The sequence below is a fragment of the Rhinolophus sinicus genome, chromosome 5 (assembly GCF_057876585.1).
Source record: "Rhinolophus sinicus isolate RSI-liver-muscle chromosome 5, RSI-T2T, whole genome shotgun sequence".
Lineage (NCBI taxonomy): Eukaryota > Metazoa > Chordata > Mammalia > Chiroptera > Rhinolophidae > Rhinolophus > Rhinolophus sinicus.
Genome location: NC_142505.1, coordinates 8,904,860 through 8,931,135, shown reverse-complemented (window position 1 = coordinate 8,931,135; position 26,276 = coordinate 8,904,860). Strand labels below are relative to the sequence as shown.

General features: G+C 49.3%; 1 protein-coding gene across 6 annotated transcripts in view; it reads right to left on the bottom strand.

Annotated features, from left to right (window-relative positions):
* The window catches only part of FYCO1 (FYVE and coiled-coil domain autophagy adaptor 1), a 77,753-nt gene extending 51,707 nt beyond the window's left edge, over window positions 1-26,046 (bottom strand). For 2 of the 6 annotated variants that reach the window (XM_019724045.3, XM_088798205.1), the window contains exons 1-8: window positions 25,911-26,046; window positions 23,500-23,631; window positions 14,894-15,059; window positions 11,501-11,607; window positions 8,773-8,898; window positions 4,893-4,999; window positions 3,257-3,400; window positions 75-165 (exon numbers count right to left, since the gene is read on the bottom strand). In XM_019724045.3, the coding sequence (XP_019579604.3) occupies window positions 75-165; window positions 3,257-3,400; window positions 4,893-4,999; window positions 8,773-8,898; window positions 11,501-11,607; window positions 14,894-14,948 (630 nt within the window). In that variant the 5' untranslated portion in view covers window positions 14,949-15,059; window positions 23,500-23,631; window positions 25,911-26,046. Of the gene's footprint in view, window positions 1-74; window positions 166-3,256; window positions 3,401-4,892; window positions 5,000-8,772; window positions 8,899-11,500; window positions 11,608-14,893; window positions 15,060-15,547; window positions 15,711-23,499; window positions 23,632-25,910 lie in introns of those variants that run through there. The other 4 variants (XM_074312504.2, XM_074312503.2, XM_019724046.3 and 1 more) reach the window with 4 other exon arrangements.
* Window positions 26,047-26,276: the final 230 nt, after the last annotated feature.

Sequence of the window (26,276 nt, the reverse complement as noted above, 5' to 3'; positions counted from 1 at the left end):
CCTGAGCCGCGAGGGGCAGCAATGTGCCCTGGCTGACCCTGCAGCCAGGCACTCGGCAGCCTTTCCGACAGTACCTGCAGGTAGCTGCTCAGCAGGCTGCTCATGCTGGAGCTTCGGCTGGGGGGTTTCCACATGTAAGCCGAGGAGCCAGCGGCCAGGGTCCTCCTGTGGGGCACAGAACAGACATACCTGGATCAGAGCCAGGAACACACACACACACTTGCATGTGTGAAGGCCTTGGTTGTCACTAGGCAACCAGGTAGTGACAGGGGGCAATGTCTTCCCAGACAGTATAAGAAGGCAAAACCCAGCAGTTCCCACCAAAGAGCACATTTCCGTTGGGTCTGTAGCAAATGGGCCCCATTGCTAAAGTGAAAACATGACGGCTTTCCCCTCAGTGCCAAAAAAGAACTAAGTGAACGTAGTATTTTGTAATTTTTGGTTTAAATTTTTCTTAAGTTTTGGTGCCTGCCATAGTCGGTCTGTTAGTGAGGAACGAGTAGCAGTCAACCTGGTAAATACAGGTCACACTGGGCTTAGGAGCCCATGGTCACCGCTTTATAACTACACATGTGTAACGTGGCTGAGAGACCTGCTTCTGAGTCGTTCTGGTAACTGCACTGGACGGTGTAGACAGAACATTTCCCTCATTGCAGAAAGTTCTATTTGACAGCCTAGAAACACGAAGCCTTGTATAATTCTCGTTTGGTAGGAACAGTGCAAACTAAACATTTTTATTTAACCAGAAGCTTTTCCTTAAGCTACAATGATTGCATTTTTAAAAACTTATTGGTGTCCACAACCCAGCAATTCCACTTGTCAGAATCTACCCTAAAGACAGCCACCTATGCGCATAAGGAGACATATGGGGGCACTGTTGGCAGCACTGTCATGGTGGAGAAAGTGGAACCAGTCTAGCTCTGTGCTGCTAGGGAAACAGATAAAACGTGGCTTATTCGCACAACAGAATACTCCATACCAATCTTTTTTTGTAAAGGGCCGGGTGTAAATATTAAGGGCTTGCAAGCCTTATCTGTCACAACTCCTCTGCCACTGTAGCATGAAAGCAGCCAGAGACAACACGCAAACGATGGGCGAAGCTGAGTTACACACAGCCCTATGGGCCGTGGTTGCTGACCACTACCCTACAGCTATAGAAGTCTGTGGGCAAATACAGATAAAATCTCAAAAACAATGTGGAGTGAAAAAAAGCAAGGTGCAAATGGTTAGCTACCTCATGATTCCATGTATGCAAAATAAAACTATATACACAAATAAAACATTTATGGATACACACATAGTAAAAAAATTCTTGCCTAAATTATCAATGGATGCTAAAACTAACAGATGAGAGAGGTATTAAAAAAAACAGGATAACAAACTAATCTCAAAGTATCTTACTACAAGATACATATTAATTACAATAGGAAAAACAGTCACTTTAATAGAACCGTGGCAGACCCCACTTTAACCAAATTATCATGGTTAACCGTGCTCATAATGAAACAAATGAGCATCCGGTGTCTCTGGATATTATGAATGGAGGACACAACATTTGAAGTTGTGTCCTTGGAAGCATCCTTCCAAAAATGCTTAACCCTAAATTTAATAACGTGGTGTGGGGACAGAGCCAGGAGTACAGTTTCCAGGCTCTCGGCCTCACATGGAAAGGTGCTGGCTCAGGTAGTAAATGGCCATCAACTGTGATTGGATGGCCATCAGCTGTGGCTAGTTGGCTGTCAGCTGTAACCAGTGAGCCATTGGCCACTAATATAACTGCCGTGGCTACACTAGCAGAAAATGGGGGCTAGCAAGAAGGTGGTGGCTGAGCTAGTAGGTGGCGGAGTGCAGATTGCGGATCATGTGGCGCCTGCCTCCTGTGTCTCCAACCCAGCTGCCAGCGAGACTATACTGGTATGACTCCCCTATCTATGGCTCCGTGGGTGTTCCTTTTTGGCCTCACCATGTCCTGCGTTCTTATGTGGGGAGCGGGACCAGAGACCCCGTATGACACCCTGCATGACATGTGGAAACGCTAGACAAACTCCCATAATGAACGTTTTACAAAATAACTGACTTGTGCTTTTCAAAGACTGAGATACTGTTCCAAGTTAGACTGTTCTGAAACAGAGACATAAAAATTAACTGTAACATGTGACCCTAGATTATAGAAGACATTATTGGGATAATTCTCAATATTTAAACAAGGTCTATAAATTAAATCGCGGTATTGTTATTGATGTTAGTTTCCTGATTTTAATAACTGTACTGAGGTTAATAAGAGGATATCCTTGATTTTAGGAAATACACAATGAAGTGTATTGGAGGAAAGGGGAATCGAGTCTATAACTTACTCTCCAATGACTTAGGAAAAAAACAACATGTATACATAAAGAATAAAACACCTGTGGTAAAATATTGATAGCTGGGGAATAGAGGGAAGGATAGATGAGTACTCTGTACTACTTTTGTAGCTGTTCTGTAATTCTGAAATAATTTCAAAATTAGAGTTTTAAAAAGGACACATGAAGTAAATATGGCAAAATGTTAGCTATTAATTCCTGGTACGTGGATATCATTATCTTCAGTACTATTCTCTACATTGGAAATATTTCCTAATACAAAATATGAAAAATTTTAGAAACCTCATTCACAGAAAGTAAACAAAACAAAGAATGCCGGTCTTAAGTTTAACTCGAGTCCATGCCCTGGCCCTGCTGTCCACCAGCTGGGTGACTCTGGGCAAGTGTCTGCACTCTCTGAGCCTGTTTCCTCCCTCCCGGAGTGGTCGTGCGGATTCAGTTGGATGGCGTGTTGAGTGCTATCCTGTGTAAGGAGAAAACACAGCAACCCCTCCAGCAACCCTTATGTGAAGGGCTGTAGCTTTCACTCCCTCTCTTACTGCCTGGAAGGCCTCCATGATAACTCCCTAAGAGCACAAATGGGAAAAAGCCCACCTGCTCTTCCCAGGCTGTCATGACAAGTCCCTTAACACATTTAAAAACCTCAGGTTTAGTATATGAATCTCCACTGACTCATACCTCCTGGTCAATTAGGTTAGCGTAAGGTTAGGGCCCAAATGTTATTCTGAGTCACCATTCAACGAAGTCTCAGGTCTGTAAAATGAGCAGGTATATGAGTTGCAAACCTTTATGTAATTTACTAAGCAAACAATAGTGCTTTGAGTAGACTAGAGGTGATCTTCAAACTTCAAACATCTCTTCTCCCTTTTAAACCAAGCAATTCGTCAACATACCTGGCAAATGTCGGCCAGGCAGCATCCAGGTCATAGCCCCGTGATGCCAGGTCAAACTGAATGTCCGTCAGCTCATAGAGCTGGCCCACAATGTCGGAGCTCAGCCTCGGCTTCAGAAAGGGGCTTCTTGCATAGTACCAGTCACTGCAGAGACACAGAACAAGGTAGTGCTCACAAGACTGATACAGACCAGAAAAGAGTGAATTTATCAGTCCTGTCAGTAGGACTCTGCCTCACCCAGTTCTAACTCAGGTTACTGAATTACAGACAGACACACGCGACCCCCGCCCCCAATTTGCTTTTTACTGCAGGAACACAGAAGTCTCAAATAAAGAGACTTCTTACTCTTGAAAGAAATTGCTGAAATGAATTAGATACTTATTCATTTATTATTTCCATCACATCTAGGTCCCAAAAAGGATCTGAGAAACTTTAAATCTCAATTACCTGCCAAGAAAGGGTAATTACAGGGGAAAGAACACTTCCTTTCTGAAACATAACCTCATCTTCTATTCCTTCTGGAGAACTCGGTACAGGACACCAAACTCACCACTAATTTCTGTCCCGACACCAGTTTAAAGGGGAAGGAACAGAAGATGAACTGTGACGTACCGGCTCTTTCACTTCCCATGAGGTGATGGGAATTTAAAAGGACAACGTTGGTGAGTTTACAGAGCTGCATGGCTGTTGTCTGTGGACTCTGACACACTGGAGCCAAGCTGTTTAGGATGGTTTTCACCAAACACCCAGAACAAAATAACCTTCACATCAAGCATGTGAAGGTTCTCGACTCACGTGAATGCACAACACCCGTCACACGTGCGAGAAACACGTCTTTATGCAAATCAATCTTAAAGGTAACAAAATGAAACCAAGTATTTTTCCCCAACAGGTCTTTCTTTTAGCATTCAGAAGTGATTTCTTTCTTTGAGGAACTGGAGAAATGCTCCCGGAGGAGAGGGGAGACAGAGCTGGCAGAGGGGCGCTGGGCAACCCGAGATGCCGCCCGTCAGTGCCCTGTCAGGACCTTCCCCCAGCTTTACACCCTCAGTCCTGCCTCCCCCTTCCCTCCCCCCAGGCTTCATCACTACCAGCACCGAGGGTCCCTAACTGGTCACCCATCACAATCTCCGGGGAGCCCAGACACACCCAGCAGGCGCTGACTCCCTGTCTCGGGTGAGGCTCCAGGCTCCATGGTGTTAAAACCCCACCGCTGATGCTGCCGAGAGGCCAAGGCTGCAATCCACTGGGTCCAGGGTGACAAGTGGGGTGTGTCTGTCCATTCATTAGCGCCAGCACCATGGACATGCTCTCTACCAGGAAAAACTACTTGGCACTAGGAGTTAGGAGACCTGGACCCAAGCTCCTGCTTTACAACTCAGCATCGCTGGGGCCTAGAGAAGGGCTTTAGGCTCTCTGAGCCTCCGTTTTCTCACCAGTAAACCTCAGTGCTACCTGCCCCATGTGTGCCAAGGACCGTGGTAGGGACAGGTAAGAGAGGATGACAGATGTGGAAGGGCTTTGCTTGTGCCAAGGTGCCACACAAACAGGCATGCAGTTGTCCTTACTATTAATGAGGGGACTCCGATTCATTTCTGAATGGTATGGGGGCCATCCCAGCACCTGAAGTATTTACCTGGTCACTTTGACGTTCATGAAGCACTGCTGTAAGGTGTCTGCCAAGCTCTGGTGCACCAAGGAGTAGCGAATAAATGCTCTTCCTTTTCCCAGAGACGTTCGCAGCTGGAAAAAGTAGATCACATAGAAATGAAGAGCTGTTGGCCTAACTAGAGACCTGGCCTCACAGACGGCTTGAATGAAACAAAAACAGGGCAGAAAATGTCACATTGGCTTCACTCATGTCCCTCAAGTGACACGAAATGTTTGATAATGTCACCGCACAGCCTGAAGTGGGCGGACTTCTTGCAGGCCTCCACCCAGAACCATCTGCAGACCCCAGCAAGCGTGTCCAGGAAGCCAGGTTCGCAGGAGGCTCGCCAACCTCTGTGGACTCCACAAAGGGGATCCGCCCTCGATGCTCCATCAGAATCTCTGGGTTTGGAGTCAGAGATGAAACTGTATGATTTTTAACTTGAAGTATTTAGAATATACCTTGGAGGTAAAGGAAGGGCTTCTCACACCAGAAGTGAGCTTGAGTGAGAGATGGTCTCAGTTTGGCTAATGAGGGTGGGGGGGTGGGGGGCAAAGGGCAGACTTGATAGATGTAGAACTGCTTCCTGAGTCCTCAGGAAACCATCAGTAAAACCCACGTATCTATTAATGCTTTCCTCGGTGGGTTTCTTTTCAGCTGCATTTAGTCAAAGATGCCCAGGGAGTGAGAGCAAAGGGTGTCTCTAAGTGGCCGGTCACACTGGGGTAACAAAAACATGGGCATGCTTCTATTTCAGGAAGTCTGCGGTGGACGGTGCAGGCCTGTCTTCGGAACCTCTCCCCACTATACCAAAACATGATTTCTAAAGAAGTTTCTGGAAGCTCATTGTGATGGAGGTGGGGTATGCTGGTCAGAGACTCTGCCAGCTGTGGACACACAGCCACCAAGATGGATGGGATCAAGGGGACAGCCAAAAAAGAGACGTGAGACCAGTTTGCAAATGAGGACTCATACTCTTGATGTTTTAGCCCCAGAAGCTCAAGGTAAGTAGGCAGGAATTCAAAAGCTCTCAACCTACCACAGGTGCCTGTTCTGTCAGGCTCTGGCTCTGAGTGGGGTAAGCAGAGACCCACACCCGCCTTACACTTCAAAGGTCAGCTACGTTTCACTTGCTGGCAGGGGAAGAGGCAGCAGTGGTTTCATCAAGATGGCCATAACCCTCCACACTATTAAGAAACCAACTACGGCACTGCATTGAGACAGGAAGTAAGTGGTACAGCCTTGCGCCTTGGAACATTAATGATGGTGTAAACATCCAAGTATAAAACATCTTTTAGCTCAGAGCTATTGCTGACTGAGGAAACGACACCACAAGATGAAATAGTTCTAAAAAACAAAAAGGTGTGAAACCTCATGAACTAGAGAGGCTGTAAGGTATTTCTCCCTGTGAGCTTTGTGGGTATGAGGTAAAGTCAGGATGTCTGGGAACGAAGGTGGGAGGCAGCCTGACCCCAGCTTTGTAACAACCCCAATGGCATGGCTGCAGACAGCTGATCATGACAGATGATGCCCAGGGGAGAATCTTGATGGCATCCCCATATACAAATACTTTTTCCACTGAGGAGTGAGGTTGAGAACAAAGTGTTCAGTGGTGATATTAGAAACTCAGGCAGCAAGAACAGCTGAGCAAGGCATTGTGAAGCGAAGCATGTCAGTCATACACACCCCCCCAGGCCCACAGAACCAAGTAAGAACCTCGTATAACTGCCCATGTCTGCAAGCTCCCAAGAGAGGGGTGTGTCCTTATTAGCAAAACGGCCATTGTAACAGCATTTGGAACATCGGATTTTTTTAATGGAAAACAAGTGAGTCCATATTTTTAATCAGGCCTATTAACTGAATTTATTAGATATATATAAAAAGGAGCTATTTATTTTATGAGGTCTTTTTAAACATCTCTTGGGGAAGAGAACAATAGTTCCTGTGTATTCCAAATGGAAATACTGCACAGCCTTTTTATTTTTTTGAGATCATGGATCTGCTTTCATTACCTAATTCCTTAAAATTTTCAGCGTTTAATCGGAACTCACATGTACTATATCAGGAAGCGATACAACAGCAGCAAAGGACAGGGAAGTCTGCAAGCTACGCCAGGGCCGATTGTGCTTTAAGCCAGGCCACTGCGCCAGGAGTGGATGCCACGCTGCACCCTGGTTCTGATCTTGCCCGCTGTGGAGAGACGGGTGCAGTCCGGGCTGAGCCCAATCTGTTCTGAACCTTTACAAGTGGCTGATTAGAGCCTTGGGCTGTTTCAGCCCAAATGTCTGCCTCCCGCCCCAAGGGGCCTGAGGGACCCAAAGATACATCTCATCCATGAACGTTTACGTTTACCTTCTGGCTTATTGGCCTGGATGGCACTTGATTACTGATTGGAGTTAACCCAGGTGTCCAGCAGCCCCTCCTGCCTGCAGGGCGGAGACTGCTGGGGACTTGGTTAACTGTAATCAGTGTTCAGGAAGCCCAGGGACAGCCCGAGCCGTTCCTCACAATGGTGCCCCACAGAGCAGAGCTGGCAACAGAGACGAGCTGACTGGACCCTACGGGAGGCAGAGCTTATGCCAGCCACACCCACCAAGGATCGCACAGGTTTTGCTTCTAGAAGTCAGTTTTTCTGGCCTTGCATTGTCTAAAGGTTTGACTGCATTATGAGAAAAGAAGAGGAAACTAGCTAAAAAGCAGATGTAAGCATTTCATAACCCTGGACAATGAGTATTAAACTAAATCTATTTCCAGACTTCAGCTGTTTGAGTCGTAAAGGTGAAGGCTTCAGTTGCTCTGAAGACTGGAAGAAAACGACAATGAGAACTAGGCTTCTGGGGGGAAGGGCGACAATGAGAACCCTCCCGATTTCTGCTGCATTAAAACACTGCTCCACACCGTGCACCCGAGGGTCCCCAGGCACGACCTCACAAGACGCTACATGGACATTAAAGAAATGTGCAGAACAAACTCTTCCAAGCCAGGGTCTCTCCTCATTTTCTCCGGTGTCAGAGGGTGCAGCTGGTGGAAAATATCCAGCCCTCAATGTCAGCACATGTGTCATCCTCTATAAGAAGAAACCCATCCGGCTCCAGTCCCCCCAGAACACCTGACTCCGTGGCCTTTGCAGGAGGCCAGCCAAGGAGCACATCTGCTGGCTTTCAAGTGACTTTCAACTTAATGACAAGATACTGAAAAGATGAACAGTATAAACCTTTAGGTCTCCTGCCCTAAATCTCGGGGGTGAGCACTCCCTAACGTGCAAAGTTCTTTACTCGCAGATGGACTAGGTTTATGAGAAAGGGAAAGAGATTCATATGGAGTGGCAGGTGGGAGAGAGGCAGAAAGGAGAGTGAGAGGATGAATGTTGCTGCTTTGGAGTTTTGTAAAACAGCAAAGCCACGACATTCTGCTCTTGAGGGGCTCAGCACTCACTGCGTAGCATGTCAGCATTTTAAGAAATGACTCATTTCAAATCCAAGTTCCCTAGGCAAACCGTAGAGAAACCAACCTAGCAAACGTTAAGAATTTTCTCTAAGAAACTGTTTTTTTATAGAAAGGTGGAGGTGTCCTGTGCTGTACACGTCTGAGGGGCACCAAGAGCCAACCAGTGTGAACAGCCCACCCTGACAGGCAACGTGTGGGTTGTGATGTAACAGCAGCGCCAGGACCCGGCCATTCCTCAGTCATCACTGCTCACACCGGGCTCCCCGAGCTCAGCGGGCACTGAGCATGCCGGGACTGGACTTCCTCACTTCTTTACCACCATACACCCGACCTCCTCACTCGACTGCCTGCAGCAAAGGCCTCTCTGCAAGAGACGCGTCAGGCGCAGGAGGAAGACTTGAGGTCCTTGGCTGCTCACCTCTGAAATAGACTTGACGAATCGTATCCCATCATTGGCTCCTTTCACCCTGGCCAGGCAGGCACAGAAGTAATCCCAATAGTCCTTCTTGTTGCCCAAGAGGGTCGCCTTCTCTTTCTGATCGAACTGGGGAGGGAAAAGGACAGAGAAAGGAGGTTCAAACCCGCTGCTGTTCATCCCACCATTTAAATGATAAATAATGATAGCTTCTGGGGTGGCCGGATGGCTCAGTTGGTTAGAGGGCGAGTTCTCAACAACAACGTTGCCAGTTCAATTCCCACACAGGATCGTGGATGCGCCCCCTGCCACTAAAGATTGAAAACGGCGACCAGACTTAGAGCTGAGCTGCGCCCTCCACAACTAGATTGAAGTACAATGACCTGGAGCTGATGGGCCCCTGAGAAACACACTATTCCCCAATATTCCCCAGTAAAACTTAAGAGTTTAAAATAAATAAATAATAATAATAGCTTCTTAGTTGCCTAGCACTGGGCAAAGCACTTCACTGGCATTATTTTCATTTATTAGCAAATGAAGGTGTTTTAACTCCCAATTTACAGATGAGGAAACTGAGGCTAGGAGAGGTTAAGTAACTATCTCAAGGTCATACAACTAGTAAGATTCAGGAATAATAGCACCCCCAAAAAGATTTATCCATTAAGAGACCTCTGTGCACAGAGTTGGGTGGAAGACCACCAAAGTTGTGATCTTTGATAAAGATATGCAACAACTTACGACAGAGAAATACATGTGCCAAATCTTAAGGGCAATGTGAACAGTGTTAACTACATCTCAACTTAAGGAAATGAGTAAGTGGCATTTTATCCCAGTTACTCATGTTTTAATATACACACAATAAATTCAAATGTCAGCTATGAGTCATTTCAAATCCAAAACCAAAATGAGCTGGTTGGAAAAAAAAGGTCCATAAACACGTTCACAAGGTAAGACAGAGAGCGAGTTGAAAAGGCACATGAAGGGTGAGTCCGTCAGCACGCTGGGGGCGTCTCCGCCAGTGGGCTTCCTCCTGTGTACTTCGGTGGGACGTGGCGTTGCAACCTGAGGGTGTTCAAAATGCATAGGTATGTCTTTCTCTAACGTAACATTTTAGAGCATTTTTTCCTGATCATATGCATATACAGTTAGGAAATCTGGATTAAAAAAAATAGAAAAAATTAGAAACTATAATGCCTAACACCACCACTCGAAGATAACTTCTGTTAACAATTTGATCCATTTCCTTCCTGCAGCTGCCTGTATTCTTCCACGCCTGCAGCGTTCTATAGATCTGTTTCTTGAACCAAGCAGACACATGCATTAGGCTGTGGGCGTGTTAAAACTTCCTGAGCTGACCTCAAAGCTCCTGATTTGGGGGGTCACGGTGGGAACCAAGAATCCATTCCTAACGTGCTGCCAGGGGATGCCTGTGTGGCTGACCCTGGGCTGCTGGTCGTGTGGGCCGTGATGACGGCCGCAGTAATTCACGTTTAATCCTGCCTTGCTTAGCTCCACCTTCAACACCTCAGCCACCCGCGGAGGACAGAATCTGATGAAAACATAGTCCACTCTGGATTGCAGACTCCGAGCACACTTTATTGACTGTGGGATAGATACCAGTATCACGAGCAGAACACGAGGGCCGTCTCAGGCTCAGCACACAGGAGCGAGCGTTAGCTTATTACGCAGCACACGCTCCTACCCCCACTAACTGCAACATCCCACACCACTCACATCCAGCTCAAACCCCTCGACACAGTAGAACACATTCTGACAGCAGTTGCAATACTCAGGGGGACACACAAATGCCTCCTAGGGTGCAGCCCACAGTGGGCTGTGGAGGATAAGTCAGGAGAGCATCAAGGACCCCGCCTGCGTATTTAACTTCGTCAGGAGCCCAATCTGACAGTGACTCCTTGACATTGAACATCTTCTTTCTCCGGCGGGTCTCTGGCACCTGGTAGTATGCAACACCAGTCAATTCCAGGGCAGCTGGAAGGCCAGGAGACCCACCCAGGGCATAAATGCCTTTCCCTTCCAGCACCAAAGACAAGTCAAGAATGCAGAGCAATTACAGAAGAGCCAAGAATTGCATTTTGAGCTCTACTCTAATCAAAGAACAAACCATAAACACAATCCCCAGATAAAAACAAATGCAAGCTAACCCAGGGTAGCCCTAGCGGCCCTAAGCAATCTCAGTGATAATGGAAAAACACAAAGTCTCCCTCTACCACGGACCCTGCTGTGGAAGCCCTAACCTTGCTGGAGTCAGAATTCTTACAGGACTGGGGCCTAACACTTTGAGCAGCAAGGCTCTAAAAATAGGGGCCTCTGGATAATTTTCAGAGGGCCCACACACTCCTGGAAAATGTGCGATTGGTTGTATAGACACACACACATATGCATGTTTCTTTGGGAGATATTCCATAGCTTTCACCAGACTCTCAAAGGGAGACGTGACTGCCCCAATGTTAGATCTCTGCTATACAGTGACCTTGCGACCTCTGCCTTACGCTGACCTAAATCTCTAAAGAATGTTCTGGATTCTCAAATCATCCTAAGGGGCAACATTCCGATTCCCCAGTGGACAGCACTTGGTGGCGTGACCTTCAGTCTGACAGGACTTAATGCCCCATTGAGCTTTCAGGACCACATCCTGAATGCTGATGAGTCACCCAAGAGGGAAACGAGACAGCAGAGCAGAAATCAACACATCACAGGAGTCACTTACTTGAAGGAGATACTCAAGTTTGTAAGAAAACTTATGCAAGCTGGTGCTGTCATCTGTGATGGGTTCCCCTGCTTCCTTAAATTCTTTGCTTAGTTCTGTCACAGCATCTTAAAGACAACAAATAGGAACGTGTTATCAAATGGTGATCGACCTCAGGGAAGTGAGAGAAGCAGAGTAACTCCAGGAAGCACGAGGAGTAAGTGGTCAGCGACGGCACAGCAGCTCAGAAATGTGAAGGATGTCAGCATCCATGGGACGCTGGCTAAGCTCCCACAGTGGTGACAGCCCACCGGTCCTTCGCCACAGCTCGCTGGCTGGGCACAGTTCTGGGCCGTCCCTGTAGGGCCACCACGTAGGCCTTGTAATTTGCATGCAGTATTTGGTCCACACATGTTGGCTGCGTGGATGAGTCATGCGGAAGTCCCCCGATACTGACCCAGAAATCTCTATCCTTTACTGCGGCCATGCTTCTTGTTGTCCTTCACTCATTCTACTGCTCAGGACAGGGGAGTCCAGGCTGCAGAAGACCAGAGTATGCAAACACTAGACTAGCAATGACAGTCCCAAGAAGGACAACAGTAGCTGCTAGCTGCCTGCCTGTTAGGGCCTGGCTTTTGCATGTCTTTCTCACTTAATACAGCACTGCGACAGGGAGTGCTTCATGTCAACAAACCTGAGCTGCAGTTGACTTTAAGGTGATCCCAACTTCAGAGCTATCAAAATATGACAAAAAATAAAATATATATCAAAAAATAAGTACAACTTAGAATTCTGCAGACGAGGCACTCACGGAGGTGAGCGCTTGGCCCAAGATCACGGATGGCAAACAACACAGCTAGAATAACAACCTTGGTTTTCTCAAGGGCTTGGACTCCAGAGCCCCCCCATTCACTTCGGAGATAATTTACCTCCCTGTGCAGAAACGGGGAAAATCCCCCTTTGACCCTCACTCCCAGCCTCTGCTGTGGGACTGCTAGAAGCTGGGTTTCAATTAGAACTTGGAAAAATGTCTCTAGCTGAGATGGTTGGAAAATGCTGGACAAACAGTCTTCTTAAAAAAATAGATATTTAAAAAAACCCAAAGAAAAAAACTAAAACAAATAGACAAAAATCTATCTTCTTCTCTGATAACTCTTAACAGAAAAGGAGGCCGAGCCCCTGACCTCAAGCACCGTGGCTACAGAGCAGGTCTGCCCAGGACACAAACTGAGCCCGAGCTGCTCAAGTTTAATTAACACTGACCCCGCAGGCCAAGGTCAGCTAACAGCAAAGACCGGTTCTTAGGACTGATTCCTACAAGTGATTGTTGCCCAGTTGTGCCCTATTAGAGGTGTCTGCTGTGGCTGGCACAGAAAGTTGGGGACCCAGGGGTTGGAGAAGACACGCGCCCTTCCTCCTCCACCCTCAGGCTGGCTTAGTGCTCAGAACCTGATCTGGGAACTCCTGAGATTTTGACAGCGCGAGCCTTGGATATGAAATACCAAGTTTCTAGCTCTAATCTCTGATAAAGCAAATGCATTCCTTAGGAATAATCTTAGCTTCACATGAATTATTTGCTTCTGCCAACAACCTTGAGCAGTGGGTGTTATCATCAAAGCTAACACTGTGCCTTGGAAGGCGAAGGGACTTGTTCAACATCTGCCAGGGTTCCAATGCGGAGCCAGGAGCTGCCCCTGAGCCTGCCTGACACCAAAGCCCTGGTAACTGCTGTCACCAGGACACAAGGCTGCCCTGCAGAGGGTGAAGGCTGAGCACTGCACAAGCACAGCTCAGTAAGGATGCACCACGGCAGAAGCTGGAGCCTTGCTGTGTGCGTATCCAGACAGCTACCAACAGGTAAAAGGAAAGGGTCTGGAGAACGCGGTGCCTTTTAAGAATTCCCACCCAAGTGCACTGGAAGTTCTCTTCCTCCCACTAAGGACCTCTGGGTTCCAGTCTTGCTGGAGAACCAGGGACTGAAACATAGAGAGGACTGCCTGCGCTGGGGAGAAACTCTCAAGGACAGTGGCAAATGCAGATTTGCAGGGATTGTCATTTTACTTTCCGTGTGTGTGTGTGTGTGTGTGTGTGTGTGTGTGTGTGTGTGTGTGTGTGTGTGTGTGTGTACAGATATATATGTTTTTAAAGCATCAACATTTTAGCCAGAAGCAGACTGGTATGGTTAAGAGCACAAATTCTGGCACCCTGTGAGTGCACACCCAGGCCCTGCCCGACTGGACGTGTGACCTTAAGCAAGCCACTGAACCTCTCTGTGCCCGTTTCCGTATCTGCAAAATGGGACTAACGATGGTTCCTACCTCACGGAACCAAACATGAGGGCTCAGTGAGTTATTATCTGTAAGACGTGTAGGACAGTGCCTGACACATGTGAAACGCCATGTGATTATTAGCTAGTAGAGGCCCAAAGTGCTATGTAAATAGGAGATAAGCCTGAGAAGGTGATTTTATCTAACCGACTGTGGCCTTCAGAATGAGGACTGTGTGGTCACCACCAGCCCGATGGCCCTGGGCAGGAGAGGCTACTGTTGGTCATCACGGTGTCTGAGCAGGAGGACCCTGGGCCTTCGCTGTGTCAGAAGACTGTCACTGTGGTCTCTGCGACGAGGAGGAAGTGGTGAGTGTCAGACGATGTTGCAGCAAGTGCAGGAGCTCCAAAGAGGCTTTATAAGACCAGTCCTGGGGTCTGCGGGGTCTGGAAAACTTGCCAAAATTCTGACCTTTGGACCACCCCCTGAAAGGCAGGCCTTGGATCCTAGACTCTGCAGCCGGCAGAGAAAGCAGCCCCTCCTCCTGACTTTGCTCCTGTTTACGCGCCCCTCCACTCCTGACCCGTCTCCAGCGAGAGGCCTACAGGCAGAGACTCTCCCTGGGCACGGCCACACTTGGGGAGGTCCGGCAGGCAGCAGGCCCAGAACTGGAGTGTGTCCCAGGCAACGGGCCGTCCGCCCACCACGACCAGGTGAGACAGCAAAACAAGAAAAACGGGTATCTGGTCTTCCTGCTCAGAGGGAAGGAGAACACTGTTCCCCAACTGGACCACTTCCATCAGAGCCCAGAGGCTCGTGGTTAAGCCAAGACAATACACAGCCGCGATAAAGCCAAGAACGAATGAACACACACACCCACACCCACACACACCCGCCCGAGAAAGGAGTAATCGATTTTGTTCACAAAGTGGCTTTACAGTGCCCTGGGATGAGGGCCAGGCAAGCTTTCCCAGCCTTACACAGGACGGACATCTGAGCCCCAAATATTTCAATATGACGTGTCCTGAGGGCTCCAATTACTCTCGTGTGAACACAGCTGACAGGGCTCAATTTCAACTGGCAACATCGAGAGCACAGTTACAGCTGTCTCCAGCCCAAACCTGCGTGCCAAGCGGCCTAACCGTACCTTGCAAATCGCGGATGATTCTCTGGAGCTGGCCCTCCGCCCCAGTGGAAGCCATGGCCGCTGGCTGCAGGCCGCCTGTCCTGGCCGAGCACCTTCGGCTTTCGGCCTGCGTCCTGAGTCCTGGGTCCTGGGTCTGGTCAGCAGAAGTCAGACTCCATGGCGGCACCTGCAGCAGGAAGAGGCCATCACAGACGTAATGTAAGGACAGGAGAGGGACGCTGCTCTGGCACAAAGTCGCCCGTCTGGGCGTCTTCTCATAATGGGAAGGGCTTGACCTTTCTGCGTGGGCCTTGCTCTGTGGGCATTCCCTGCCTGGCTTCTGACACACTCATATTCAGACACAATGACCTGGTTTGGGCCTTAAAAAGAAACAAGATCAACCAGAGTGGCCTATTCTTTTTGAGTCCCCGTCCTTTCCGCCCTGAGACAGCATTGCCTCACTTCCACCTTTCTAGATGCCCCTCCGTGGCTTCCCACAGCCCCAGCACCAAGGCCAGAACCAGTCCAACCCCAGTTCCTGGCCTGCTAAGCCTCAGGTGCCGGCTACCACCAAGCCCCTGCCTCCCCTGCCCGGCCCCACATCCTCCCCAGGCCTGCTTTCTCGGAGGGCTGGTCAGTAACCTCTGGCCAGGAGCGTGGGCTGAGGACACATACCCTCAGGGCTCCTGCACCAAGGAAAGCCCGGCTTGCCTCGCGGGGGAAGGGCTGCAGCTCCCGCTGCCCAGAGTCCGGCTCTGCCTGGGTGGGCCGACCCCGCCGGGCCTGCCATCAGGGCCCCGCACAGCCCTCGGGACCAGTCAAGGGACACTTCTATTTTAAGCTCAGTTACTGTCCTCTCATGGCTGGTGAGTCCTGAGTTACCAGCCCTACTTGGGCAGCTGCTGAAGTGATTTAAGGACACAGTAGTGGCTGCAGTCCAATAAAGATGAGGAGATACGAGCGGCATCGGAAAGAGGCCTGGACGTGCACTTGGACCCTGCTGGGTCCTCCTGTCAGAAGCTCTACCTCCTTGCCCACCTCAAAGTCGTAGTGTTTGCTGGCAAAGCAGCAAGACTGGAGGCGGCCATAGTAGCAGCCACCACTACATGAGGGCCTACTGTGTGCTGGGCCCTGTTAGGTGCTTTACACACATGATCTTTTTCATTCTTACAATCGCCCTAGTGGGGTAGGTAACGTACAGAAGAGGAACTGGCATTCAGAGAAGCCGTGAAACTTGTCTAAGGCCACAGGCCAGCAAGGAGTAGAATCGTGGTGTGAGTAGAATCGTCAGTGTGATTTCAAACTCTGTGGATTTATAGTTGAGCCACTGTCACTACAGCAAATGACCAACCACTTCCACTGGCTTCTAGGAACCACCCTGAATGCCAGTGTCTCCCGAATAACATGCCACCACCCTGAGTGTTTCTAACACGTGCAGGCCCTCACTCCCCTGCTGCCATCTTCCCCTTACTGCTCCAGGGGCGAGGCAAGCAGATCCCGGAATAGAAACGATTCCAACCTCATGCTCCTCCAAATATTTACATAAGCATTCAGCATCAGCCTGCGGGAGGAGGGCCTGTCAGAGGGCAGATATGCCCAGGCCTATTTTTAACTAACAAGCCAAGCAGCTATGACTCAGTGAAAACAAGGACCAAAGAGGGCTTGTCTCGCCTGGGAGGAATGAGACAGACACACACCTGTACCACAAAGACACGGAGCCCCAGAGTCAGGGGGTCCCGAGAACCCTCCAAAGCCCACGAGCAAGTGCTGGCACCCTGCCCATCAGACACCAAACTCACGGTGGGAGTGGTTTACAAGAAGCCAGCCTGCCTGTCCTGGGCGTCTCTCCAGGTCGCCTGAGGAACACAGAGCCTGAGCAGGGACCAGCCAGGGCCCTAGAGAGGGGGAGCCTGGGCTCGGCCAGATTTCTGCAGGGGCTCTGCTGCCCAAACACACACTTTGCCCCACCTGGCTCACGACGGTCAGTGCACAGCTGCCCTGGCGCCACACTCTGCCAAGCACCTACTATGTGTGGGCTGGGCACACAGAGGCATGCAAGGCACAGGCCAGCTCTGGAGGAGCTTGGCTGGGCACCAAGGAGGGAGACAGAAAAATATCCAGATATCAGGATCCAGCAGAAGAGGTCCACGCAGAGATATGGATAAAAAGTTACAGGCATTCGGCAATGAAGAGGCACGAACTACAGATACACACAACAAATGCTTTGTGCTGAGTCAAAGAGGCCAAACTGAAAAGGCTACACACTTCACGACCCTATTTTGCATGATATTCTTGCTAAGGCAAAGCACTGGGAAGAAATCAAATCAGTGGTTGTCAGGGTCTGAGGGTGAAGGGAGGCTTTGACTACAAAGGAGTATGCAGAAATTGTGGGGGGCAATTCTGTTCTATCTTGATTATGGTGGTGGCTACATGACTACATATATCTGACAAATATGTATTTATCAAAACTCACATCTTGTAAAATATATCTCAGCAAAAACAGCGGCATTGTGATGAATTTAGAAAGATGCAGTGGGACTGAGGAAGGGAAAACTAATTCTACTCGGGGAAGGGAGAGGGTGGTAGGCACTCGGTGACGGCAACTGAGTTGGGCCAGGTCTGAAAAATGAACAGCAGTCCTTCAGAGAGACCCAAGGAGGAAAGGGCGCCAGGGTGCAGAGTACGTATAAAGCCTGTTTCTCTACCTGTGTTCCTTTTCTGAATGTCGTCAGCACAGAGAGAGCTTTGTAGTTTCTGGAAGAACTAATCTTGGGGGAAGATGACTAATACCCCATGAGTCTTCTAACAAGCCTGCTGGGTCTGTGTTTACTTCAACTAGAGGCAAGACTTGCATACGTGGGAGAGGGTGGAGCTTGAAAGGAAGTGAGAACAACAGACTCTGAGTTAACTTATCCAGGCTCTGGCCAGGACAACGCATGAACTAGACAACCAGCTGGATTTTCTAGAAACCAGCCCCCTTTGGACTCTGCCATGAGGGAGGGAACAACATTTGCAAACCAAACGAGCATCCTGGTAGGTCAAGCCTGGGTACAGACAGAAACATGCTCGCTCGGGACGTCCTGGCCCTCAGGTAGGCCTGAGCCCAGGAGGCCTTCTCCACCTGATCCTAGGAGTATACCCAGCTGATGCCAAGTTCCCGGGTCATGGGCTGAGCTGTGCCAGCGGCTGACTATACAAGCTGCTTTTCCAAAGGGGCTGCGTCACCACCAAGGTAATGAGCCCTAAGAAACTGGCTGATGGGCATGGAGGTCCCAGTGGGCTTCCTACCGTGCCTGTGGGTCACCGTCTCACAGGGTTTCCGGAAGTAAATGCGAGCTTCCTTGGAGGAGCACAGTCTCCACAGGGATGCTGTTTTCATGGACGTGGAAAGGACAACTCCTGGCACTTTGTCCTGCCCTTCCTTGCTCTGAGGTCATTACTAACCATCGATGACAAAGACGGGGCACTGTCTCTCGCCGCACCACAGTTAACTTCCTGGTGTCTCTAGATAACTCTGCCCTTTGGTGGAGGGATGAAGCTTTTTTTTTTTAATTTTTATTCACAACCCTTCTGACACCAAATGTGTGGGTCTTCCCCACACCGGTATCCAGTTCTGACACCACCTGGATGCCCTACAATTGAATTCGAGTCTGACACTAACCACCTCGAGTCAGTGCCGGCTCCGGGTTTAGGGCTCGGGCCACAGGACTGCCCGCTCCCAGCAGTAGCAGCAAGTCCCAGGTCACTACCTGTACTTCTGACCAACTAACTAGAACCCGGGGTGGGGGTGGGGGGTCCCACGATCTCCTCCTTGGGTTTAATAATTTGCTAGAACGCCACAAAAAACCTGGGAAACACTTTACTATTACTGGTTTATTTTATTTTATCTTACAGTTCTATTACTATTTATTTTAAAGAATACAATTCAGGAATAGACAAATGGAAGAGATGCACAGTTGGGGGAAGAAATCTCCCAGGAAAGGATCTCCCATGGCCTGGGGCTCCCCACCCTCCTTACAAAGGCATGACTGATTAAATCACTGGCCACTGTGATTAACTCCACCTTCAGTCCCTCTCCCCCTCCCCAGAAGTCTGGGGGTGGGACTGATGAAAGTTCTAACCCTCTACTCTCGTGGTTGGTTCCTCTGGAAACCAGCTACCACCCTGAAGCCATGTGGGGACCTCAGCCAAGAGCCACTCATTAGCATAAACTCAGGTAAGGTAGAAAGGGGTTTGTTATGAAGAACAAAAGACGCTCCTATCAGGAAATTCCAAGGGGTTTAGCTCTGTGCCAGGAACAAAGGACAATGACTAAATGCGTATTTCTTATTGTCTCACAGACTTCTGGCCCGAGCCAGCTCAAAGCTGACCTCCACCCCCACTAGCCAACTGCTCCCCTAGCTCAGGAGACACTCAGAGGCAGCTTCTGTCCACATCACCATGGCTGCTTCAGCACTGGGGGAAGGACTCCAGGACCCCCACACCTTACAAGACCCCAAAGTACAAGTTACCTCCATGAACCCAGGGTCGTTGTTGCGTGACTAGTAAAAACCTCTATCACTGTCTCTGGCAAGCTTTCAAACAACAAAGAAATATATTTTATAAAATTTGGGAGAACATTGGGTTCTCTAGCCAACAATCCAAAATTATGTTTAAACTTACCCAGAATGTCTGAAAATACCCAATCTTCTGAAAGGGACTAAAAGCATGTTTTAAAATTCTTATTTATTACCTGGGACTACTGCCTGAGTGCCTAGTCATGGCCTAGGTATTATTTTAGAGGTAAAGGATCTTCCCCACCTCCAAATTCCTCCTATACCTGCCCAGAAGCCCTAAATGCCTTAAACAACAGACACAGCAGTTTAGTCCCAAATTAAAAGGCAAAGATTGACTCTTGTAAACTTATTTACACAATGGTGCAAATGACTAACCTTCACAATGTTGCCCAGAAACTGGCTCTGACAGGAGCAACACAGCGTCTGAGTAGCTACAGAAGGAAAGAAGGAACAGAAGGGGAGGAAGAGGAGGTTTGGGCGTAGAAGACAAGCTTGCCAGGCCTTCAACAAACTTTGTCCTATTGCTCCCAACACTAGAGCTAAGAACCAGAGGGTACCTTACCTACCGTTGGACTCCTCGCACTCACACCAGCTGGAAGCAGACCAGCTGGAAATTCCACCCAGACCAAGAAAGGAAGTTAACAAGGACAGTTCAGATCAGCCCAAAGCAGAAAGCCTTTCTGGAAGAGTTCACTGCCTTGGTCTGGTTCAACACACCCAACAGCATATGTCCAGTTACCACCTATGGAAAGGGGGGTACTAGGCTGGTACCTGCAGCTCTGAAGGCCCGAGGTCCCACTGGCTCAAGCGCTGAACAGGTTGGTGGGCAGACAGGCTACCCTCACCAGAGCTCCAAGAAGGTACCTAGGGAAGGGAATGCTCAGGAGTTGCTCAGAGGTCAGCTCAGAGGCGGACATTTCAGCACACGTGAGCAAAAGCTCATTGGGCAACTCCATCCCTTAGACCTACAATTAATGTGTTGACCAAATGCAGGCCTGGGCCACGTTTTCCAAACACTCCTCCTTGCTTGCAATCTTCTTTCTTAGAGAGAATGAAGACCTGAGACTTTGCCATCACTTCTTGAAACTTCTCTGGGTCCCCCCTCTTTCTCACCGATAATTTCAGGTTTTTCGGTCACTCGCCCTGAACACACATGACACCGGCCCCAATTTCAGCCCACTGACCTAGGAGAGCAGAGTCAAGGGGGACCTGTGGATGTGAAGTGTTGCTTCCGGGTCTGGGGGAAGCAGACTGTCTTTTTTCTTAGGAAGAATGGCAGCTGCTCCTGGGAGGGGCTATACATCTGTATTTGGGGCAGCAGTGCCACTGGACAGCCCAGAGAAACCATCCAGGAAGTGATGACGGCACGTGTAAAAATCTAGGCCATTGCTGGATCAGCTGCACAATGAGTAAGACCTCAACTGGTGCGTCTACTCCTGCCCCCCAACAGCACAAAGCCCGCACTGGCGGAGACAACTGCAGCACTCCCAAATCACAGGCTCCAGGAAGTCTCCTGAGCGGAGCATCAAGGCGTCAGTCCAGCTAATGATGAATTAAGAACTGGTAGGATGTACTATCGCTCTCTCTGATAGAATGTGCTGCTCCACCAAACACGGCCCTCAGGGAGACAACACGTAACCTCTACGTGTTAACAAACCGCCTGCCAGCCCAGAGGGGTTGTGCTTGGCACCACTATGAAGAGGCAGGCCGGACCCAGAAGCTGGAGCTACAGCTGTGGACAAGGCCGGCGGAGCCCTGGGCTTCAAGGAACTCACGCTCCTGCGGGGAGGGGCAGACCATATACACCCCAGCGAGCTTACAGGCAACTAAGGGAGCTCACCTGAGGCCTGTGAGAAGCTCCTAGACGAAGGCAGAGGCACATGAGGCACCGAACTCTACTTTGCTCAAGATTCTAAGCCCTAGTGCAGGGATCTCTCCTTTCTTCCACTCTTGTGGCCATCTACCTCTCCAGTAATGTCTTGTTCAATCTGTCTTTCCCACTTGTCTGTAAGCTCCACTGCTATTCATTATTTATTCATTACTTCCCCAGCACCTAGCACAGATCTGACACACGGAGGGCCCTCAATGAATTACTTGTTCAATGAATGAATCAGACAAAACCAAACACACTGACTGGCTCTCGCTCCACAAACCAAATGAAACTTTAGGCATAGAAATGTACTAGAAATGTACCAACATGTAAATAATGATAATTATCCTTCAATGGTGGGAAACATGGGTAAATTTTCAAAAAATTCTATTTCTCTGATTTTTCAATTTTCCTTTATGGAGCACAAATTACTTTCATGTTGACTAAAATAATGCATTTAAAAAATCAAGTCTGCAGTCAAGTAATTGCAGACATTATACCATCATTATTGTGTAAATATTATAGTTATTATTCCAAGAATGAATGGAATAAATTAATTTAGCAATCAGGTGGATTAACTGTGTCTACCAGAGAGTGTGCACCCCAGCTGTGACCCCGAAGTCACCTTGCCCAGAAGCCTCCTTTACCCTATCCAGGACAGTGCTAACCACAGCCATTACCACCACCTCCCCACTCACCCACCCTCCCCGAGGCCCTTTCTTTCCTCCATTCCTAGAAGTTTGGCTCTGGAACCATCTAACAGGAACACTGCAAGGGCTGGGGAAGTTTTGACGGATGTGATTTCTGCTATGCTCCATGGGGACAAGAGCAACAAGCTGGGTATAGACAGGCCAGGGGGACGGGCTCGGGTGCCTATATTCTGGCATTTAGGAGGGGCAAGCAAGACCCAGGATAGCTCTGAAGCATTTGTGGCAATGGGCAAGAAAACGGTCTTCTCTTTTACCAATTGTTGCTGAGTCTTGCCAATTTGGACCCTATTCAGATTTGGAGCTTTGGAGTCAGACTAGTCACGTGAAATTTATTATTGCCGATCAGATCATGCCATGACTGGGTGAGACACACGGTAAGCTTAGCTCACCCAACTGTTTTCAGACAATTTTAGCAAATTGATCTATTCTGGGGATGTTACTTGATCTTTTTCTACCTTGCGTGGTTTTTTGGTTTGTTTGTTTTCATACAGGGTGGGGGTTACCCTTTATCTTCCCTCACAGAGGAGGTGGAGCAGGAGAAGAACAGACATGCTCAGCATCTATCTTTGGCTGAGGCTCCTAAGTGCCCCCTCCCTGTTTCTGACCGAGGCTGCAGATGCCCTGGAAAAAGCCCCTGGGGCTATAGGCTCAGCTTGAAGATATCCCTTCTAGCTCCACGTTAAACGGCCACCTCTGGTCCAGCTGTCCAGCCCAACTGATTCCCTTGGCCTAGCCCTCTGCATGCTAATGCCCTGCTGGAAATGCTTTTTCCGCTTCAGGTTTTATTTCTAAATTGCAAGGGTTTCCCTAACAGTTTTCTGCTCCACGTCAAGGGTGAGGTACCCCAGGCTCCCGAGGTAGTTGGTCAGACCTGCCCTTCGGCCCCTGAACCAGCCACAGGGCCACAGTACTGTCACCAGACCACAGCTCTCCTGAGTCTGTCCTCCGAACCACACTGATGTATGTATCCTCATCCCTGAAAACAGGATCTTTCAAATGCCACAGACCTGCATGAACAGGAACAACCAATGGCGATCGCTAAAAGCACCAGGCTGACTGGTTTCCCCGTGAGGAAGCGGGGAAAAACACCTGCACACCTGAGCACAGCCCTCATCCTCCTCTTTTAAAAGCTGTGGAGCCCACGGGCTCTGAAGCTGAAGCTTTTACGATGGGGACCTACAGTGACACATCTGAAAACTGCAAGAAGATGAACACAGACCCCTGGACACATTTCAATACCCACCCTACTGGTTTATTTAGTTGTTCGAACAGAGGCTCTTCTCCCAATCAAGAGCTTTAAAACAAAACAAACAAACAAAAAAGTTAAACCCAACTGGCCTGAGATTACAAACAAAAAATACTGTTTATCTTTTGAGCAAGACAATGACATCTGGCCACTAGGTGAGCAGATGTTTGCCAAGGCCCAACTCCACTCATCTCTGCTCACAGGCGCTTCCAGCTCGTTACAAGACACCAGTTAATGAACCTTACCTGCTCGGCCGCCTGGGGCTGCTCCAGGGAACGTGGCTCCACACTCTGAGTTCCTACCAGTGACGTTCACAGCTGAACAACACGCTTCCTCACATTTAAAGGCATCCCAGTCTTGAGTCACCAAAGCTGTCCCTGGAATCAGCAGAAAACACAGTGTGCCCACGAGCCAAACCTCTCCCCTAAAGGGAAGATGACGACTGCCATTCAAGTGCTGACAGTTCTGGAGAAGCAGCCCACGGCCTCGGGGACCAACATGGCCAACGTCACCCGCTGTTCTGGTCTTGCTCTTGAAGAGTTTGCCACTCCAAAATACGCCCCTTTGGGATGACTGGTTACCTTAGGCTAGTTCATTTTAAGAAAAAGCAGTGAGAGAAGCTCTGAAAGCCTAGACGTTAAGGTCTTGTAAAAGGATATTTACATTTGTAAGGGAAATATCCATCTGTAAGGGTGTTTCTCCCTCACAGTCCCAGGCCTGCCTTTACATGCAATGGAGAAGGCAGGGACTTAAATCTGCATAACCACCTTCCCCTAGTTTACTGTGCTTTTCCCGGTCACCTTCTATTACTGACCTTCTACCCCCAATATCTTCTTTAGCCTTTAGCTGAAAGTGTTATTTAAGCTGATGGCTTCCACCATTTGGGTGAGTTACTCAGTGTTCCTGGGTCTCTCTCATGTATACAGGAGGTATACATATTATTAAACTTTAATTTGTTTTTCTCTTGCTAATCTGTCTGGTTTTCACTTGACTATTAGTCCAGCCAGAAGAAGAGTCTAGGATAATTCTTCCTCCCAGACACCTGTTTTAAGTGCTTCCTCTCATCACAGACATCTGTGGGAGCCCTCGCTGCCCCAAAAGGACCAGGCTAAACGCGTAGTTCCTGACCCCATGCTGGTGCCCCAAAACGAGCCACAAGGAGCAAAGACCATCCAAGGAGCAGTTACAAGATCGACTCTAAAGCCACAAAAATCATCGAAGTAAAACATTAATTGTAGAATCTAACAGGTGGTGCAATTCTTTCAACGAGTCTGTATGTTTAACCATCTTCCTAATAAACTACTGAAAACACTTTAAAAACTAAATAGAAAACCTGTTTCCTAAAGCAAGAGCCTTTTCAGATCCTTTTAATCAAAGAAAGAAGGCCATAGCCCATCACTGAGACAATTAACTCTGCTTTCCAGAGTGATAATAATAATGGCCCCTAACTGGCACAGGGCATTCAATAATTTGTGAACAGTGCTTGTCACAGAGAGTGCGGGTCAAGTGCAGCCCAGCCCACCTGGGCCCACTTCAGAAGGTGGAAGCCACTGAAAGCAGAAAATCTCAGAATGACAACTCCTCCCCAGCTGCAACACCCAGAAGCCGCATTAGGCAGATGGCAGGGAAGTTGAGCTTGCTAGAGACCGCAAGGCTCCTGGTGGCAGGAGGAGAGTGAGCACCTTAGGGCCTGATCCTCTGCCCTCACAGCCCCTGACCCATTTTTCTGCAGGGAAAGGAAACTGCTGTGGTAAGACAAACAGAGGGGCAGAGAAGCTGTGACCAAGACAGGCAGTTTCACTAAGGGCTCTATTTTTCCCAGAGAGGGCAGCCAACGAAAACTGTGAAGAGTGACAAGGGGTATCAGAGGCCCTATGTGCATTAACGGGGAGCCACGTGGTTAACATGTCAACCACACAGGCCTTTCTTGTAACAATAATAAAACCCAGCCCTCCCCCTACAGCTCCCAGCCGAGGTTCTGAACAGCACAGACTCCAGTCCAAGCGGAGCAGCCACGTCAGAGGCCATCCACAGACCCACAGGTGTTTCAGGAACCATCAGCGGAGGCCGGTCTCCAGACCCTGTATCTGGGCACAAGGGGCAGTGAGTAAAGAGAACGGGCCGTGACCTGAGGATGTCCTGGGATGAACAAACCGTCTTCCTGTGGGAAGAAGGGAGAAACCAGGGCACCAGTGGAGTCTCGCAAAGTGAAGGTCTGGGCGGCCCCGGCCCAGCTAAGCCGGGATCAGCGCTTCTCAGGTCAGCGGCCCCTTGGGCAATGCAAGCGGAAAGTCTTGTGCCTAAAACATCCCAGGGCTTGTTCTGAGACCCCCACAAGGTGGGTTCCTTTGCGGCCCCTGGGACCCCACCTTGTGGCCCTGGACCCTGGAACGCAAACTGGTGTTTGGCGGGTCTGTCTTTCTAACTGAAAACCTGAGGCAGGCTGGGTTCCAGGGTCAGTTTTACCGGCCCGACGTGCTTCCCAGGCCCACGGGACAAGGGCAAGAGCTCAGGCGAGGTCTGTGGATAACCCGGGATGGGCGGGGACGGAAAGGGCAACAGGTGACAAGCCGCGCACGGAGGCAAGTTCTCCGCTCCGGGGCCAAGAGTAGCCTGGACGCCCCTAGAGTCTGGCCGGTACCCCGGTGGCACTTACGCGCTCGTGTGTCCACCGCTGGACAGAACCGAAACTTTCTGCGGCCAAGCGGAAGAGCGCGGGAGCGCGGCGTGGTCGGCCATGATACGCAGACCGCAACACAGGCGGGTGCGGACTACAACTCCCGGCATGCTGCACAGGGCCAAGGCCTACAACATCCATCGGACGTCACGTGCAGATGGACGCAGACTACAACTCCCGACATGCGCCGCAGAGCAGATGTTTACAACTCCTACTGGTCCTTCCTGGCAGCCCGCCGTGGGTTAACCCTTGCGATCCCGGCGTGTGCCCACAAACCATGGGTCTGGAATCTTGAAAGCAGCGCTGTCCATGTTTAACTTGAGAATTTGAAACGCGGCTAGTTTG